The sequence below is a fragment of the Citrus sinensis genome, chromosome 3, assembly GCF_022201045.2.
Source record: "Citrus sinensis cultivar Valencia sweet orange chromosome 3, DVS_A1.0, whole genome shotgun sequence".
Taxonomy (NCBI): Eukaryota; Viridiplantae; Streptophyta; class Magnoliopsida; order Sapindales; family Rutaceae; genus Citrus; species Citrus sinensis.
This window is the reverse complement of record NC_068558.1, coordinates 34461385-34477028: the sequence shown is the minus strand read 5'-3', so window position 1 is coordinate 34477028 and position 15644 is coordinate 34461385. Positions and strand designations below refer to the sequence as shown.

The following is a 15644-nucleotide window of genomic DNA, read 5'->3' as shown; positions in this document are numbered from 1 at the left end:
GTTGCCTATATGAAGGAGCAAAAGGACAAAAGAGATTAAACTCAAGTTGAACCATTACTACTAGCTCTAGTTGTATTAGGGATGCTTCGTCTTTTGCTATGACAAGGTGAATCCGCTTTTTGTTTGGACATAAAGAGGATCCTTTTACTAGGGACAACCACACCTCTCTTGAATTATGTTTCAAGATTTAGAACTTCTATTTACTTTGAGTAAGTTTTTTGCTTTTGTTTTCTACTCACATATTCGTGGTCTTGTTTAAACTATGCTCTTACTCATCCATGGTAGAATGTAATAAGCTTTTGCCTACTTTGATAAGTATTTTAGGTCCTTGCCTATTTATCGTGAATTTAATAAGCTCTTGCTCGCCCATGTCGAGCTTATTGCGTTCTCGCTTATTGACAGTAAGTTCTATGAGTCCTCGCCTAGTCTTGATGAGTTTTATAGGTTTATGGAGTTCTCATCTAGTCCTAATGAGTTCTCGCCTAGTTCCCATCTTGACTAGTTTTATAGGTTTACAGAATTTTCACCCATCCCTGACAAGTTCTACGTATTCTCACTTAGTCCTGGTGAGTTTTATAGGTTTAAGGAGTTCTTGCCTACAGGTTCTCATCTAGTCTTGACGAGTTTTAGAGGTTAATGAAGTTTTCACCTAGTCCTGATTAGTTCTATGGGTTCTCACCTAGTCCTGACGAGTTTTCTAAGTTTATGGAGTTATGGCTTAGTCCTGACGAGTTCTACAGATTCTTATCTAGTCCTAACGTGTTTTATAGTTTTTTAGAGTTCTTGTTTGGCCCTGACGAGTTTTACAGATTCTAACCTAGTCTTGACAAGTTTTATAGGTTTTCAGAGTTCTCTCGTAGTCTTGATAAGTTCTATGGATTTTTGCCTAGTCTTGACGTGTATATTAGCAACTTTTGGTTTTTGGTCTCACTCCAAGTAAATTTTGAGACTTGAAATATGGATTTGCCTTAAGAAAATTTCAAACGTTTATCTTTCTGCTTGCGAGCTAAATTAGCAAGTTTGGGCTCCTTCTCTCACCAAACAAGTTTTGAGACTTGAAACCTTCACTTGCCTTAGAAAGATTTTCTACTTTTATATTTTTGCTCCCTACCCATGGTCAAGCTTCATTAGCAAGTTTAGGATCCTTCTCTCACTTGAGCAGATTTTGAGCTTGAAATTATTATTTGCCTTAAAATGATTTCTTGCTTTTATCTTTCTGCTCCCCTAATCCTAGCCAAGCTAAATTAGCAAGTTTAGGTTCCTTCTCTCATCCTAGCGAGATTTTGAGACTTGTAATATTTACTTGCCTTAAGAAGATTTCACGTTTTTATCTTTCTACTCGTTTAATCATGATTGAACCTTATTAGCAAATTTGGCTCCTTATCTCACCCAAGTAGGTTTTTAGATTTGAAACCTTCACTTGTTTTAGAAAGATTTTGTGCTCTTATATTTTTGCCTCTTCTATTGATGGCCGAGCTTATATTTTTGCTCACTTATTGATGGAGAGCGTAATTAGCCAGCTTAGGCTCTTTGTTCGTCTTGAGTAGTTTTGAGACTTTAAACCTTTACTTGCCTTAGAAAGATTTTGTGCTTTTATCTTTTTGCTCGTCTAATCATGGCTGAGCTGAATTAACAAGTTTGTGTTCTTTGTCTCACTCGAGCAGGTTTTAAAACTTGAAACTTTCACTTGCTTAGAAAGATTTCGTGCTCTTAGATTTTTGTTCACTTATTTATATGTGAGCTAAATTAACAAATTTAGGCTCCTTGTCTCACCCAAATAGGTTTTGAGACTTAAAATCTTTACTTGTCTTAAATAGTCTACTTTGTTTCCTCTACTCAGCATGCCATTAGCAATTTGTATGATTAGTTTGTGGTTTGATGCAGTGTTGTGTTGATGATTAGACTTGTTGGGCAAAATGATGGGAGCCTAGCCTGAACATTCTGCTGTGAGTAAAGGTGTTGGCCTCGTAGTGTTGTTCTTACTCACTGATGTTGCATCATGATACCTAATTGGCATACTTCCCCTTTAAGCCCTTATTTCCCATCTCCGCAGCTCATCTGTCTTTTTGCTTCTAATTCTAGTTACTTGGTCATGGGATTTTATATAAGAGTTAATTGTTGGCACCATCAGGTTATACCATGACCTGTCTACCTTCGCGCCCTCGAAGCTTGCGGATAACTAAAAGCACTAAGCTCCAAGATGACGCTATGATACCTTTCCACAAAATTCCTAAGAGTTTTCGTCTCACCCTATTTGATACTCATAAGCTCCATCGTGTCATCTTCTAGAGTCACGGTGCTCTTAAATTGCTCAGCGAAATCCTTGCATAATTGGCTAAATATTTTAATGTTGTCTCGAGATAATTTTCTATACCAATTTTGTGCTCGCCCTTCTAATGTCAAAGGGAATGCTTTGCACTTCTATAATGATGTTAGACCTTACACTCATGTTATCTCATTAAATTGCTCTATTTACATCAAGGTGTCATTCTTCCCACAATAACGAAGGCTTGGAAGCAAAAGTCTCTTGGAATTATAATGTTCATGACTTTTGTTAATAATACAGACTAACTTTGAGTCCTTTCTTGACCTTCCATCTTCTCGATAATTCATGGTAGGTTTTTACACTTCAATTTGCATTGCCATTTGCTAATGTGAACGTTCTGCATCTGATATGTTTGGGGGATGTACTTCGATAAGACCAGCCGTGATGAGCAGATAACTGGTAACAGGGTTCCACGAGCAGGTATATCTTGCAGAAGTCTGGTAGCAGAGGAATAGGAGCAGGAATATTTTGCTCGTCCATGAATACGCCATCCGCGAGGCCGGTCTCCTATTAGAAGCATAAAGCCATTCCTGCTAAAGGTTGAGGCGAGAAGACCCGGTCAACAACAGTTGGCGAGACGTGCTCTCCAACCTGAGAATCAAGGCACGAAGGCCATGCAACCACCCACGATTACGGAAACGGGACATCCACTTCCAAGAGGTGGGAAGGTAATGGGCGTGGATTAAGGGAATGTCTGAACTCAAGAGAAGTCTATAAAAAGGTAGCCAACGAAGGTAAAAGTGTTAGACTTTTTGAGATTAAAACTGAAAAAAAAAGAACTTTCGAATGATAGATCTAAGAAAAGAGCCATAAGATTAGTGGTTGTTTTTCCTAGAAAGGCAAAGCCTACATTCCTAACTTAACCGTCGGAGGGTTTACCGGGAAAACACCCAGCGTGCTCTAACTTGTTTCTATGTACGTAGGAGTCTGTGGAGAAGAAGTGATACGAGGAAAGGTCCTGGTCGTGGTCCAATTAGTTGAGGAGAGATCCTGGTCGTGGTCGAGCAAAGTACCAGAATCTCGCATCAACATTTTGGCGCCGTTTGTGGGGAGCTAATCAAAAAGCTTCTGTTGACAGAAAGAGGAGGAGTAAAGCAAGTGAAGAAACACTGGATGTAGGAGGAAGTAGTGCACAAGGAGGTGATATGAGGCTTAACGAATCCGTGACGTTGAGGGAGATAGCCAATGAAGCACGGGAAAAAGCCATGTATGACCGGATGGAATTGATGAAAAAGCAGATGGAGACTCTGACAACCATCCTACATGAGCTGAGGAGTGAACGAAGGGGAATCCATGAGGCAAGGGTGAGAAGTGGTTGAATGACACCAGGGCACGATGATATGATGAGAAGTCAGACCACCAGGAGATTTAGTGGTGAGGGAGGTAACTTATCTCTATGGGGAGAAATCCATAGAGGGGAAGATCAATCCCCAGGAAGACAGATTTTTGATAATGATGACGGGGTGGCGAATGCAGAGGAAACGGAGTTCAAGCAACACTTACATGATGTAGAGCAAGAGCGAGATCAAGTTGCAGCACGTGACCCTGGTCGTGCAGTACAGTTAGAGGAAGAAGTGCGTAGACTAGCGCAGGTAATTGATGACATACAAGGAAGGAGCAGAGTACCTGGTTGGAGGATAATGCTGGATGGAGAATTCCCGCTCTCGGCAGAGATCATGAGAGCAATCATTCCAATAGATTTTCGCCTCCCAGACCTCAAGTAATCAGGGCGAACCGATCCGTTGGTGTACATAGAGCGCTTTAACGACATAACTGTGGTACAAGGATTATCCCAAGCTCAAAAATGCAGGGTGTTCCCGCTGTCTCTACAGGGACGAGCACGTGAGTGGTACCGAAAACTTCCTCGAGAAAGCGTTAAATCCTTTGACCAGATGTGTCAGGAATTTACAGAGCAATTTGTGGGGCAATGGCATTGGAAGATGACATGATGGAGTTAAAAAGCATGAAACAGGAGAAAGAAGAAACTCTTCGGGAATTCATCAAGAGGTTCCATCGCGCTATCCTCGACTTGGGAGCCTTCAACCATCCTCAGGCATTAAGGGGATTGAAAGAAAGGGTGAAGATAGGAAGGCTATGGTACAATTTGAGGAGCACAGTTATTCAGACGTATGCAGCCGCTTACGAGCAGGCTAAGAGGGACATAAAGATTGAGGAGGAAAAAGCAGCACGGATTAAGACAGACCAGCTAGAAGGGTTGAGAATGAAAGAGAAGAGAGCCTTACCAGGAAATGGGCCGATCAAGAGGAGGGACCACCATGCCTCAGGTAGTGGTACATGAAGTCGGGTTACCGCTTACCAGCCTCATCAGAGGCCATCACAGTATCAGCGCAGTAGGGCGCAACCTCCTCGTTCACCAGCTAGGGAGCCTTGGAGAAGGCATGACTCGGTATATGGTCATCCTCATCGACACCCCTATGGTGGTAAAGGGAGCAAACCAGAAGCGCTGCCACCTCCTCTAGTTCAGAACGGTACAAACAGGGAAAAGACAGTGCACATGATTGACTAGAACCAGGACTATGAGCGGTATATTTCCTTGAAGATGCTCCTAGACGAGGTGTACGAGGCCATAAAGGACTGGGGATTACTGTACCTCCCTAGCCCAATAACAAAGCTACCCAGCAGGAGGGATAGGGGACGCTATTGCAAGTTCCATAGCACTCATGGCCATACCACAACAAAATGCAGAGATCTCAAGACCCAGATTGAAAATTTGGTGAGAAATCGATACGTGGATGAGTTTATAGATGAGACTTTTCCAATGGTGGCCTCGACATGTGAAGGGGAGCAGAGTGATAGAAACTTGAGCCACGAGCAGCCTATAGTAAGAGTGATTGTTGGGGGCCCAACATTGGCAGGAGACTCCAACATGTCGAGGAAGAACTACGCCAAGTATGCCATGACTAGCAAAGAGGTATTTTTCAACACCCCAGCAGCCAAGCGAACAAGAGTCAGGTAAGTTTCAATCATGTGGACAGATGAGGATGAAGAAGGGATTCTATATCCACATGAGGATGCTTTAATTATTAAAGTCACCGCTGCTAGCACGAAGTTTGACCGAGTTCTAGTAGACACAAGAAGCATCGACCAGAAGCTCGGTCGATGTTTTGTTCAAGTCAACTCTTAAGGAGATGGGAATAGCATACTTGAGGTTGGAGCACACAAATACCTCCTTGAAGGGATTTGGAAGAGGAAGGCTGGTCCCTCTGGGTGTGGTCGAGCTGCCCATCACAATTGGTAGCTCCCTAACAGAAAGGACTATGATACTAGATTTTGTTGTGATCGACGAAGAGGGTCCTTACTAGATGATTCTATGTCGTCCATTTCTGAGGATGAGCAAGGCGGTACTTTCCAACCATTATCTAGCTCTCAAGTACCGGGTGAATGGGGTAGTTGGAGTGGTACGAAGAGACCAGAGAATCACCCGAAGCTGTTACTCCACTGTAGTAAGGGAAGCAATGCAGATTACATCCCTTGATACCCGAGTGGGAGCCAAGAATGGCAGATAGAAACTTGTAGAGGAACTGGAGACAATAAGCTTGCAGCAAGATGATCCAGGAAAAACAGTCTGAATCGGGTCGAGACTTAAAGATGAGCAGAAGCAGGAGCTGGTGCATTGCTTACGAGCTCATGTAGATATATTTGCTTGGACACATGAAGACATGCCAGGAATCCACCGTGAGGTCACATGCCATAGGTTGGCAATAAAAAAAGGTGCATGGGTTGATGAGTTATCAGGTGTATTATGAGCATACAGGACAACCTACAAAACAGCAATTGGGGAAACTCCATTTGCCTTGGCCTTCGGACATGAAGCAGTTGTACCAGCCAAGATAGGGACGACCACGCACCGGACAGATCATTTCGATGAGCAGGAGAACAACGACCAGATGTGCTTGAATTTGGATTTGCTAATCAAGAAGAGGGAGCAAGCATCGAAATGATCAGCCGTCTACCAGGAAAGGGTTGCTCGGTATTACAACCAGAAGGTGAATGTACGGTAGTTCAAGGTCGGAGATTGGGTGTTAAGGAGAGTGAATCAGAACACAAAAGACTCGACTCAAAGAGTACTTTGACCAAATTGGGAGCGGCCATATAGGGTCAAATAGATAGTTGGACCCGGAGCTTACAAGCTGGTTCGCACGGATAGCCATGAGGTGAAACGCCCATGGAACGTAGCGCACTTCAAGAAATATTTCCAGTAAGACTTGTTCATGTTTTAAAGTTATTTCTATTCGCGCTCGTTGTTATTTATTTTATGTCAAAACAATCTCATGTAAGCCGAGTTCAGCACTTAATGAATTGATGAGGAATTTCAGTCAGCTGTAATGTTACAAAAATTTCTAAAGAATGCAAAGGCTCACTAAGTCTCAAAGCATGTTTTATGGTGAGACCAGAAGCCAAGCGTGCCAGGATCTGCTCGACTAAGCGACAGCGAGCAGACTCCCAAGCATTAGAAAAATCTCTAAGGCATGCAAAGGCTCATTAATTCTCAAAGCCTGTTTTATGGCGAGAGTAGAAGCCAAGCGTGCCAGGATCTGCTTGACCAAGCGACGGCGAGTAGACTCCCAAGCATTGGAAAAATTTCTAAGGCATGCAAAGGCTCACTAAGTCTCAAAGCCTGTTTTATGTCGAGACCAGGAGCCAAGCGTGCCAGGATTTGCTTAACCAAGCGACAGCGAGCAGACTCCCAAGCATACAAAAATTTCTAAGGCATACAAAGGCTCACAAAGTCTCAAAGTCTATTTTATGGCGAGACCAAAAGCCAAGCGTGCCAGGATCTGCTCGAGCAAGCAACGGTGTGCAGAATCCTAAGTATTGAAAATTTTTCGAAGACATGCAAAGGCTCACTAAGTCTCAAAGCCTGTTTTATGGCAAGACCAGAAGCCAAGCGTGCCAGGATTTGCTCGGCCAAGCGAAGGCGAGCAGAATCCCAAGTATTGAAAAATTTTCGAAGGTATGCAAAGGCTCACTAAGTCTCAAAGCCTGTTTTATAACGAGACCAGAAGCCAAGCGTGCCAGGATCTGCTCAACCAAAGCGAAGGCGAGTAAAATCCCAAGTATTGAAAAATTTTCGAAGGCATGCAAAGGCTCACTAAGTCTCAAAACCTGTTTTACGGTGAAACCAGAAGTCAAACTTGCCAGGATCTGCTCGACCAAGCAAAGGCGAGCAGACTCCCAAGCATTGAAAAAAATTTTCTAAGGCATGCAAAGGCTAAGTCTTGAAGCCTGTCCTATGACGAGACCGGAAGCCAAGCATACCTGGATTTGCTCGAATAAATAAATAAATCGTAACGATAATACGAGAAAGCAAGTAAAAACATTCTTATTAATCTGCTAGTAATTTGCAAAGCTGCTAATATTAACATACAATGTTCAAAAAGCAACTACAACACAAGACGTGCTTAAGAGGATGGCGGGTCAGTAAGCTGGTTTTTCTTTACTGGCTGCTCTACTTCAGGAGCGGGGGGGTTTCACTAGTTGCCCCAGGAGGGGTATTTGCCTCGGCAACATCAGCGGGGACTGGATGAAGAGGAAAGGCTCTCTCTTCGGTGGCATTTGGCTTCACCTCCTCGATATCTTCTTTGGCGGCCTCTTCATCCATATACTGAGCAGCACAAGCAGCAAGCTCGTCCATCTTCAAATCAGGATGCTGCTTCCCGAGGACAGCCATGATGCAGCGATAAGAATGCCGAAGTCCCTGGTCATATTGGTTGTCAACCTCTTTCTCCAAGTTCTCGACCTGAACTTGGTGGGAATCCCGGAGAGATTTGATCTGAGCCTCGTACATAGCCTTCTACCTTTGTAGATCCTCATTGACTTTAGTAAGCTCTTCCTTAAGGGTAATGGCCTTAGCTTGAGCGAGAGATTCTCGCTCTATCAACTTTAAATTCTCGAGATTCAGGTCTCCTGCTCTCTTCTCAGCAGCATCAGCTTTGGTCTTGGCCGATTGAATGTCCTCCTTCATCTTCCAGTTATAGCGGCCGACCTTCGCCTTATAGTAAGTGGTCATGCAGCCGAGGTGAAAGGCAGTATACTGCATAGCCCCCACCAGCTCGCCCAGAGTGTTGCCGTCAAAATCTTCCAAGTTCTTCTTGCTCACGAGCCTAGAAAATTCATTGATCTAAGGGATTAGATGCTCTACTCGGCTGTCAGATGAGCGAGACTTCGGCCCAGCTGGTGGAGAAGAGGAAGCGGGGTCAGCGGCTGCTCCACTAGTTTCTCTGGCTTTGGTAGGGGGAGGTGGTAGAGTCTTCAAAGGGGGAGCTTGCTGCACAATGTTCACCCGTTTCGCAGTGGGAGCATATTTATTCTGGTCCCGCTTGGCAGCATGAGGTCAAGAACGTTTCTAATTCAGAGCCCGGATCACAGCATTCTCCATCTTATGGTCGGTGGACACCAAACCAGATTCGACCAAGTTGTAAGAAGTTAGCAACTCTCAGTTCGAACATGAGTTGGCCAGCACAGCCTCGACCCGCTTAAGCGGCTCAAGTTTAAGCGGGTAGTGCACACTTCAAGAACCTACAATGCGAACAGATATTGGGTTAGAGACAAATCAGCAAAATGAGAATAACTATGGAGACAAGACATCTAAAGCGAGCAGGCAACCTGGGACCACGAAACGAGGTAGGACACGATAATCCTTCCCGTCAATCTGCACAACTTGACCCCAGGGACCCCAGCAAAAAAGAATTTTTTCTTCCAATTCCCACCACCACCCGTTGGAAGATCAGTTATAAGTTTCCTGGTCTTGGTACTTGATTGGAAGTAATACCAGCCGGCGTCTTTAAGGCTGCTCTTTAGCTGGTACAGGTGCTTCACCTCATTAACTGTGGGCTTGCTTTGTCATCATCTATGCCACAGTATGAACAGACTAGAGAGTACTCTCCACCTGTTGGGGTTCAGCTGACCAAGAGCTAAATTCAACCCATTAAGTATTCGGGCAAAATAGGGTTGCAGGGGGCACCTCAGCCCAAATTTAAAACTCTCCAAAAACAGAGTAACGTACCCCCTAGGAGGTCGGCTAGGAGTATCTTTTTTTTCCTAAGATCCTAAGGGATATATCATCAGGAATGTCGTACCTAACCCGGAGATTAACAAGCTCGTCTACTGTTGTCGTGCACGTTATAAAATCAATAGCGTAATGCTGTGATAGAGTTCTACTTCCTACTGTGCTCTTCCTATCTGGTCGCGATGTTCCTGGTGAAGACATTTCACCAGAATCGTTTTCCTGGTCTTCACTCAAGGTGTCTTCGGAACCAGAAGAACCCTCGTCACCGCTATTGCCAATTGAGGAAGTTGTTTGGGGGGACATCCTTTTAGCACTAGTCCCAACACTAGATCTAATAGGTTCTAAGGGGATCCCGGGGTCAAAGGCAGGACTGACGAGCAGACTAGGCAAGAAGTCTAACTCGTCGTCGTCAATCTTAATAACTTTCTCTTTGCCTTTTGACATTCCCTAAACTATAACCAGAGCAGTATCACCAAACACTACCCAAACAAAACAGAGAGAAAAGAAATTGTCTACAACTATCCAAGACCGAGGAAATAAAAATAATACCTGAAGTTATAGCTCAGTCGGAGAGGGACAAGGATGGAAGACAGGGATGGAAGCTTTTATGCCGATACTCGTTCGTCGGAAAGACAAAAACAGAGTAAATGACGAGTTTCTCTTTTGGGGGTTTTGGGTTTTCCTAATGAGGAACAAACTTTTGGGCTGCCAACATTTCACGGCACAAATCCAAGAGTTTCGTAACCATCGGTTTGAAATTCAAATGAAGGGGTAGATTTCTGCCACCTCACCTTATCCGTAATTAAATGCAACACGACTCTTGGCAGCCTTTTCCTATCCCGCACGAGCCAAAACTATCGAGTTTCTACTGTCGGCTCACTATGTTACCCAACATCAGAAACTAGGGGACCGATATTTGGGGTATGTACTTCGACAAGACCAGCCGTGATGAGCAGATAACTGGTAGCGGGGTTCCACGAGCAGGTATATCTTACAGAAGTCTGGTAGCAGGGGAACAGGAGCAGGAATATTCTGCTCGTCCACGAATATGCCATCCGTGAGGCCGGTCTCCTATTAGAAGCATAAAGTCATTCCTGCTAAGGGTTGAGGTGAAGAGACCCGGTCAACGACAGTTGGCGAGACGTGCTCTCCAACCCGAGAATCAAGGCACGAAGGCCATGCAACCACCCACGATTACGGAAACGGGGCATCCACTTCCGAGAGGTGGGAAGTTAATGGGCGTGGATTGAGGGAAGGTCTGAACTCAAGATAAGCCTATAAAAAGGTAGCCAACGAAGGTAAAAAGTTAGACTTTTTGAGATTAAAACTGAAAAAAAAAGAGAACTTTCGATTGATAGATCTAAGAAAAGAGCCATAAGATTAGTGGCCGTTTTTCCCAGAAAGGCAAAGCCTACATTCCTGACTTGAGCGTCGGAGGGTTTACCCCGAGAAAACACCCGGCGTGCTCTGACTTGTTTCTATGTATGCAGGAGTCTGTGGAGAAGAAGTATTACGAGGAAAGGTACTGGTCGTGGTCTAGTTAGTTGAGGAGAGATCCTGGTCGTGGTCGAGCAGAGAACCAGAATCTCGCATCAACATGATAGATATTTTCTCAGTTCTCTTTCTTTGATATTCTCCTCTCTTCGCACTTCTATAGTGGGGTTTGGTCTGTTTTTAAAAAGATCATCCATTCTTGTGGCACTGGTACAACAACTCCTGGTCTTTCAGGTACTTGTCTCTTGTTATTTGATTTTAGCATATCTGTACTCCTAGCAGAATTCCTTGTATTGAGGCTTCTCTATTCTTCCCTTAGTTCTTGTAACAATGTGCCAGACTATCCATTTTTTTTCATCTGCTTCATTCTTTCGTTTATCGCTTGCTCCCTAACTTTGTGGGCGATTACCCTTAAGTTTTATTCTTATCAATTTTGGGTATCTCCCTCCTTGCTTCATCATCACTTTTGTTCATCCTTAATTCACCCTCTTTGTGCTCACTTTTTCCTCTTGATCCCACATAGGTTTTGTTGCTCCAGTAGAATGGTTTCTCCTACTGTCCCCATAGACAGAGCCAAAATGTTGACACAATAATCTGGTCATGTTGGTAACATTAACATTTGAATTTGTTTATATGGAGAGATGATTTTTGCCTTTACAAAGAAGTCCGAGCAAAAATTAGCTAGCACGGTTCAATCCTGGCGAGTACTTGTAACCAGAAAAATGGTCATGGGAGTCAGAAATTTTTCAAGTTAGTATCACGGGTTTTCGTGGACTGACAGGGTATATAATTATTTGTATAAAAGAATCAATAAAAAATTAATCAAAAAAATAAAATAAGAAGAAATTCTCCTTTAAAATAAGAAGAAGAAATAAAAATAAGGAAGGTTAGATATGGGTGAGGAAGAAAGTTTTTCAAAATTCAACCCTCTGAGATGATGTAAGGAATAAGATAGGATGGAGTTTCTTTCAAAAAATTTCCAACACTTGGCATTCTTAGGAGTTTTATGGGGATCAAATCTCTCCCCATGGATTGCAGTATAGTGGAGCTTTTGGATAGAGTTTACCCTTAATCTCCCTTACATTCTAGGATTTGGTATTTTTTTTTTATAGGATTCCACCTCCCTTTACTCCATAAGATGATAGAATCATGGGTTTTGTGGATAGAGCTCCGTCCTTGAACTTTTTAAGAAGATTGAGGGAGTGACTTTAACTGAGCCTCTTCTTAGTTTATCCATCTCCTTGCCTAATCCTGCTCATCGAATTCCCCCCAAGCTATTTTAAATGGCAAGGCGAGCACAATCAATTTTTTTTTTTAAAAAAAAAGCCTGATTGTGGTTGTCATATTTTATCACCCAAACAATTATTATTTAAGAAAAAAACAATAATTGCTCCAACTCATACTTAATTAGTACTTCGAAATCCATACTGAAAGCTTTATAATGAAAAGGTTAGTTTCATTAAGACTGAAAGAGCATTTTGTTTTTTAAACTAGAGCACTATTAGACTACTGAATTTCGAATAATTAGAAAATTGCATCGCTTGTGCTAATTACACGTGTCAACATTAATGCGAAAAGGATAACTATTAAGACCAAACAAGAAAAACAAAAGCAAAACCGAAGTTAGAAACTTCAAATTGAAAATTTAAAAACAACTGCAAACATTTCCACAGCACAAACATAAGCATTCATTCATTCATTCTATTATAAGGATCCAATACCAACCAAAAACACAAGCGTAGTCACACAGCACTTGAACAAGACTCCAAAATATGGTCAGAAGTCACATCTCCATCTCTAACGTTGTTGCATTGATCTTCTTTCTAGTGCTACACATCATCCCATCTGTCCAATCGACAACTGCCACCACCATCGACGTATGGCCAAAACCAAGACTCGTCAGATGGGCCCCGCAGCACCAGCTCAGCCTTCTGTCTCCGTCTTTCACCATCGCGCCACCATACGACCACCCCCACCTCTCCTCTGCGGTCGCCCGCTATCTCACCTTGATCAAAACCGAACACCACCTTCCATCATCGGTCAACAACCCGTCAACAGCCACGTTATCCCTTCCCCCTCCCCAACCCTTGCAGGCCCTCCATATCATGATCCACAGATTATACGCGCCGTTGCACCACGGGGTCAACGAGTCGTACACTCTCCACATCCCCAGCGACCACCCCACGGCAAACCTGACGGCGGAGACGCCGTGGGGCGCCATGAGAGGTCTAGAGACGTTTTCTCAGCTCGTCTGGGGCCGCCCTTCCCGTGTTCCGGTGGGTGTTTACGTGTGGGATGATCCCATCTTCGCCCACAGAGGGTTGTTGCTTGATACGTCGAGGAACTATTACGGCGTTGGTGATATAATGAGGACGATTTATGCCATGAGTGCTAATAAAATGAATGTGTTTCATTGGCACATTACGGATTCTCATTCGTTTCCGTTGAATCTGCCCTCTGAACCCGGGCTTGCTGCTAAAGGATCTTATGGCGATGACATGCAGTACTCTCCTGATGATGTGAAGAAGATTGTTGAGTTTGGTCTGGATCATGGTGTCAGGGTCATTCCTGAGATTGATTCTCCTGGTGAGTGTTTATTATTTTTTTTAAAAGTCTGATGTGATTAGAGATTGTCTAATTAATATTTGCATAATTTTATGGTATGCAATTAGCCAATATGAGTAAAATTTGTTTTTATGTTATTTAATTTTTTAATTAATTTTCAATCATGAACTTGGTTTGACTAAAATTCACATTAATAGAGAATCTAATAAAAAATAAGAACGTGCCCTGTTTTGGTGGGGCTCCTGTTTTTAGCTTGCTGGGGCATAATTCTTGCATTACTACTAGGCAAAAGAGCCATGCTGAATCTAATATGTTGTCAATTCTTTGAAATAAAACTGTTTCATTTCTCTTCGTTAATCATAAAGCTGCATTGATGGCTTAGGAAAAGATGAGTGCGTGAGCAATTGTGTTTTGATTTTCAGGCCACACAGGGTCATGGGCAGAGGCATACCCAGAAATTGTAACATGTGCAAACATGTTTTGGTGGCCAGCAGAAAGCAAAGGGGAAGACAAGCTAGCAGCAGAGCCAGGAACTGGCCAATTGAACCCCTTGAATCCGAAGACTTACCAAGTCTTTAAAAATGTGATAAGTGATGTTGTAAAGATGTTTCCAGAACCATTCTTCCATGCTGGAGCTGATGAAGTCACCCCTGGTTGCTGGAAAACTGATCCCACCATTCAATCATTCCTATCAAACGGTGGAAGTCTCAGTCAAGTGCTCGAAAAATTTGTTAATGAAACCTTCCCTTACATTGCCTCCCTCAATCGCACTGTGATTTATTGGGAGGATGTTTTATTGGATGGTGTTGTTAAGGTGGATTCTTCAATTCTTGATCCTAAGTACACAATCTTGCAAACATGGAACAATGGCCCGAATAACACGAAAAAGATTGTTGATGCTGGATACAGGGCAATTGTGTCATCTGCAGATTACTATTATTTGGATTGTGGACATGGAGGATTTCTTGGGAATGATAGCCAGTATGATCAGCTTGTTAGTAGCGACACAGCATCAAAAGGAGGGTCATGGTGTGCGCCGTTTAAGACATGGCAAACGATATACAATTATGACATAACATATGGGCTGAGTGAGGAGAAGGCTACATTGGTGCTTGGTGGGGAGGTGGCATTATGGTCTGAGCAAGCCGATCCAACTGTTCTGGACTCTCGGCTTTGGCCTAGGACCTCGGCTATGGCTGAGGCGCTGTGGTCAGGAAACAGGGATGAGACGGGCAAGAAGAGGTACGCGGAAGCAACAGATCGGTTGAATGAGTGGAGGCACAGAATGGTGAGTAGAGGGATTGGTGCTGAGCCTATTCAGCCACTTTGGTGTGTGAGAAATCCAGGCATGTGCAACACAGTTCATGCATCAATTTAGCTATATGCTTGTTTATGGGCTGTTTCTTTGCCATTCACAGCAGCAAGAAATCATCTTTTGCGCAGCTGCTATAATTATACTAGTTAATTGAACTAGCCCCAAAATCAACATAGCTCTATGGCACTGTCCTGTTTCTCCATGGATTAAAGACAAGTCCTGTGATTGTTCAACATACATATAGTTCGACAAAGGATTTACTAGTCTTAGATAGGAAAATGGTCTAACACCCTTCTATGGTTTTGTTCCATACCAAAGTTATAAAACTAATAACCAATAAATGTTTTTTTTGGGGGGGGAGGGGGGGGGGGGGGGGGGGGGGGTGGGGGGTGAGGTTGTCGGCTTTGGTTGCAATTTTTTATTACTAGACACAAAACAAGTAGTTAGTTCTTGGAGTAGAAGAAGCATTATCTCATTCTCAAGGATAATGTTCCAGTTATGTCCAATTGGTTTGGCAATTAAGTTCACAGAGACTGACGGGGAAGCGAATAATGCCTTGTTGGAGATCACTTCTGTATTTTTAATCATGCATTCATATTTGCGTCTTCAGTAGTTAGGTATCCAAAAATGTTTTATTTTAAAGTTAAAAAATGCAAACGTAATCTTCTGAAAAACAAAATTTAATTTTTACAATTAATATTTACGTTAAACTATATATTAGGTACTGCTTAATATAAAATTTAAAGTCAAACAAATATTATGAAATACTATGATGTACATAGTGAGGATTTATGACTTAAAAAAATGAGACTAACTCAAACAATGATCGATTTTTATTAACAAGTATTTTTTAAAAAAATATATTATTGATAGACATTAATATGCTTTTTTTTTAAAGTTTATTAGAAATTTAA

General features: G+C 42.8%; 1 protein-coding gene across 1 annotated transcript; it reads left to right on the top strand.

Moving 5' to 3' along the window:
* Window positions 1-12467: 12467 nt before the first annotated feature.
* Window positions 12468-14963, top strand: LOC102625245 (beta-hexosaminidase 2-like). The gene is made up of 2 exons (XM_006492715.4): window positions 12468-13436; window positions 13838-14963. Exons 1-2 carry the CDS (start codon window positions 12623-12625, stop codon window positions 14791-14793), a joined length of 1770 nt encoding a protein of 589 aa, XP_006492778.2. The 5' UTR covers window positions 12468-12622; the 3' UTR covers window positions 14794-14963.
* The last annotated feature ends 681 nt before the right edge of the window (window positions 14964-15644 follow it).

Coding starts and splice junctions, on each gene's coding strand:
- LOC102625245 (XM_006492715.4), top strand. CDS start 12,623: ATGGTCAGAAGTCACATCTCCATCTCTAACGTTGTTGCATTGATCTTC. Junction 13,437..13,837: donor TCCTGAGATTGATTCTCCTG/GTGAGTGTTTAT, acceptor TTTGATTTTCAG/GCCACACAGGGTCATGGGCA.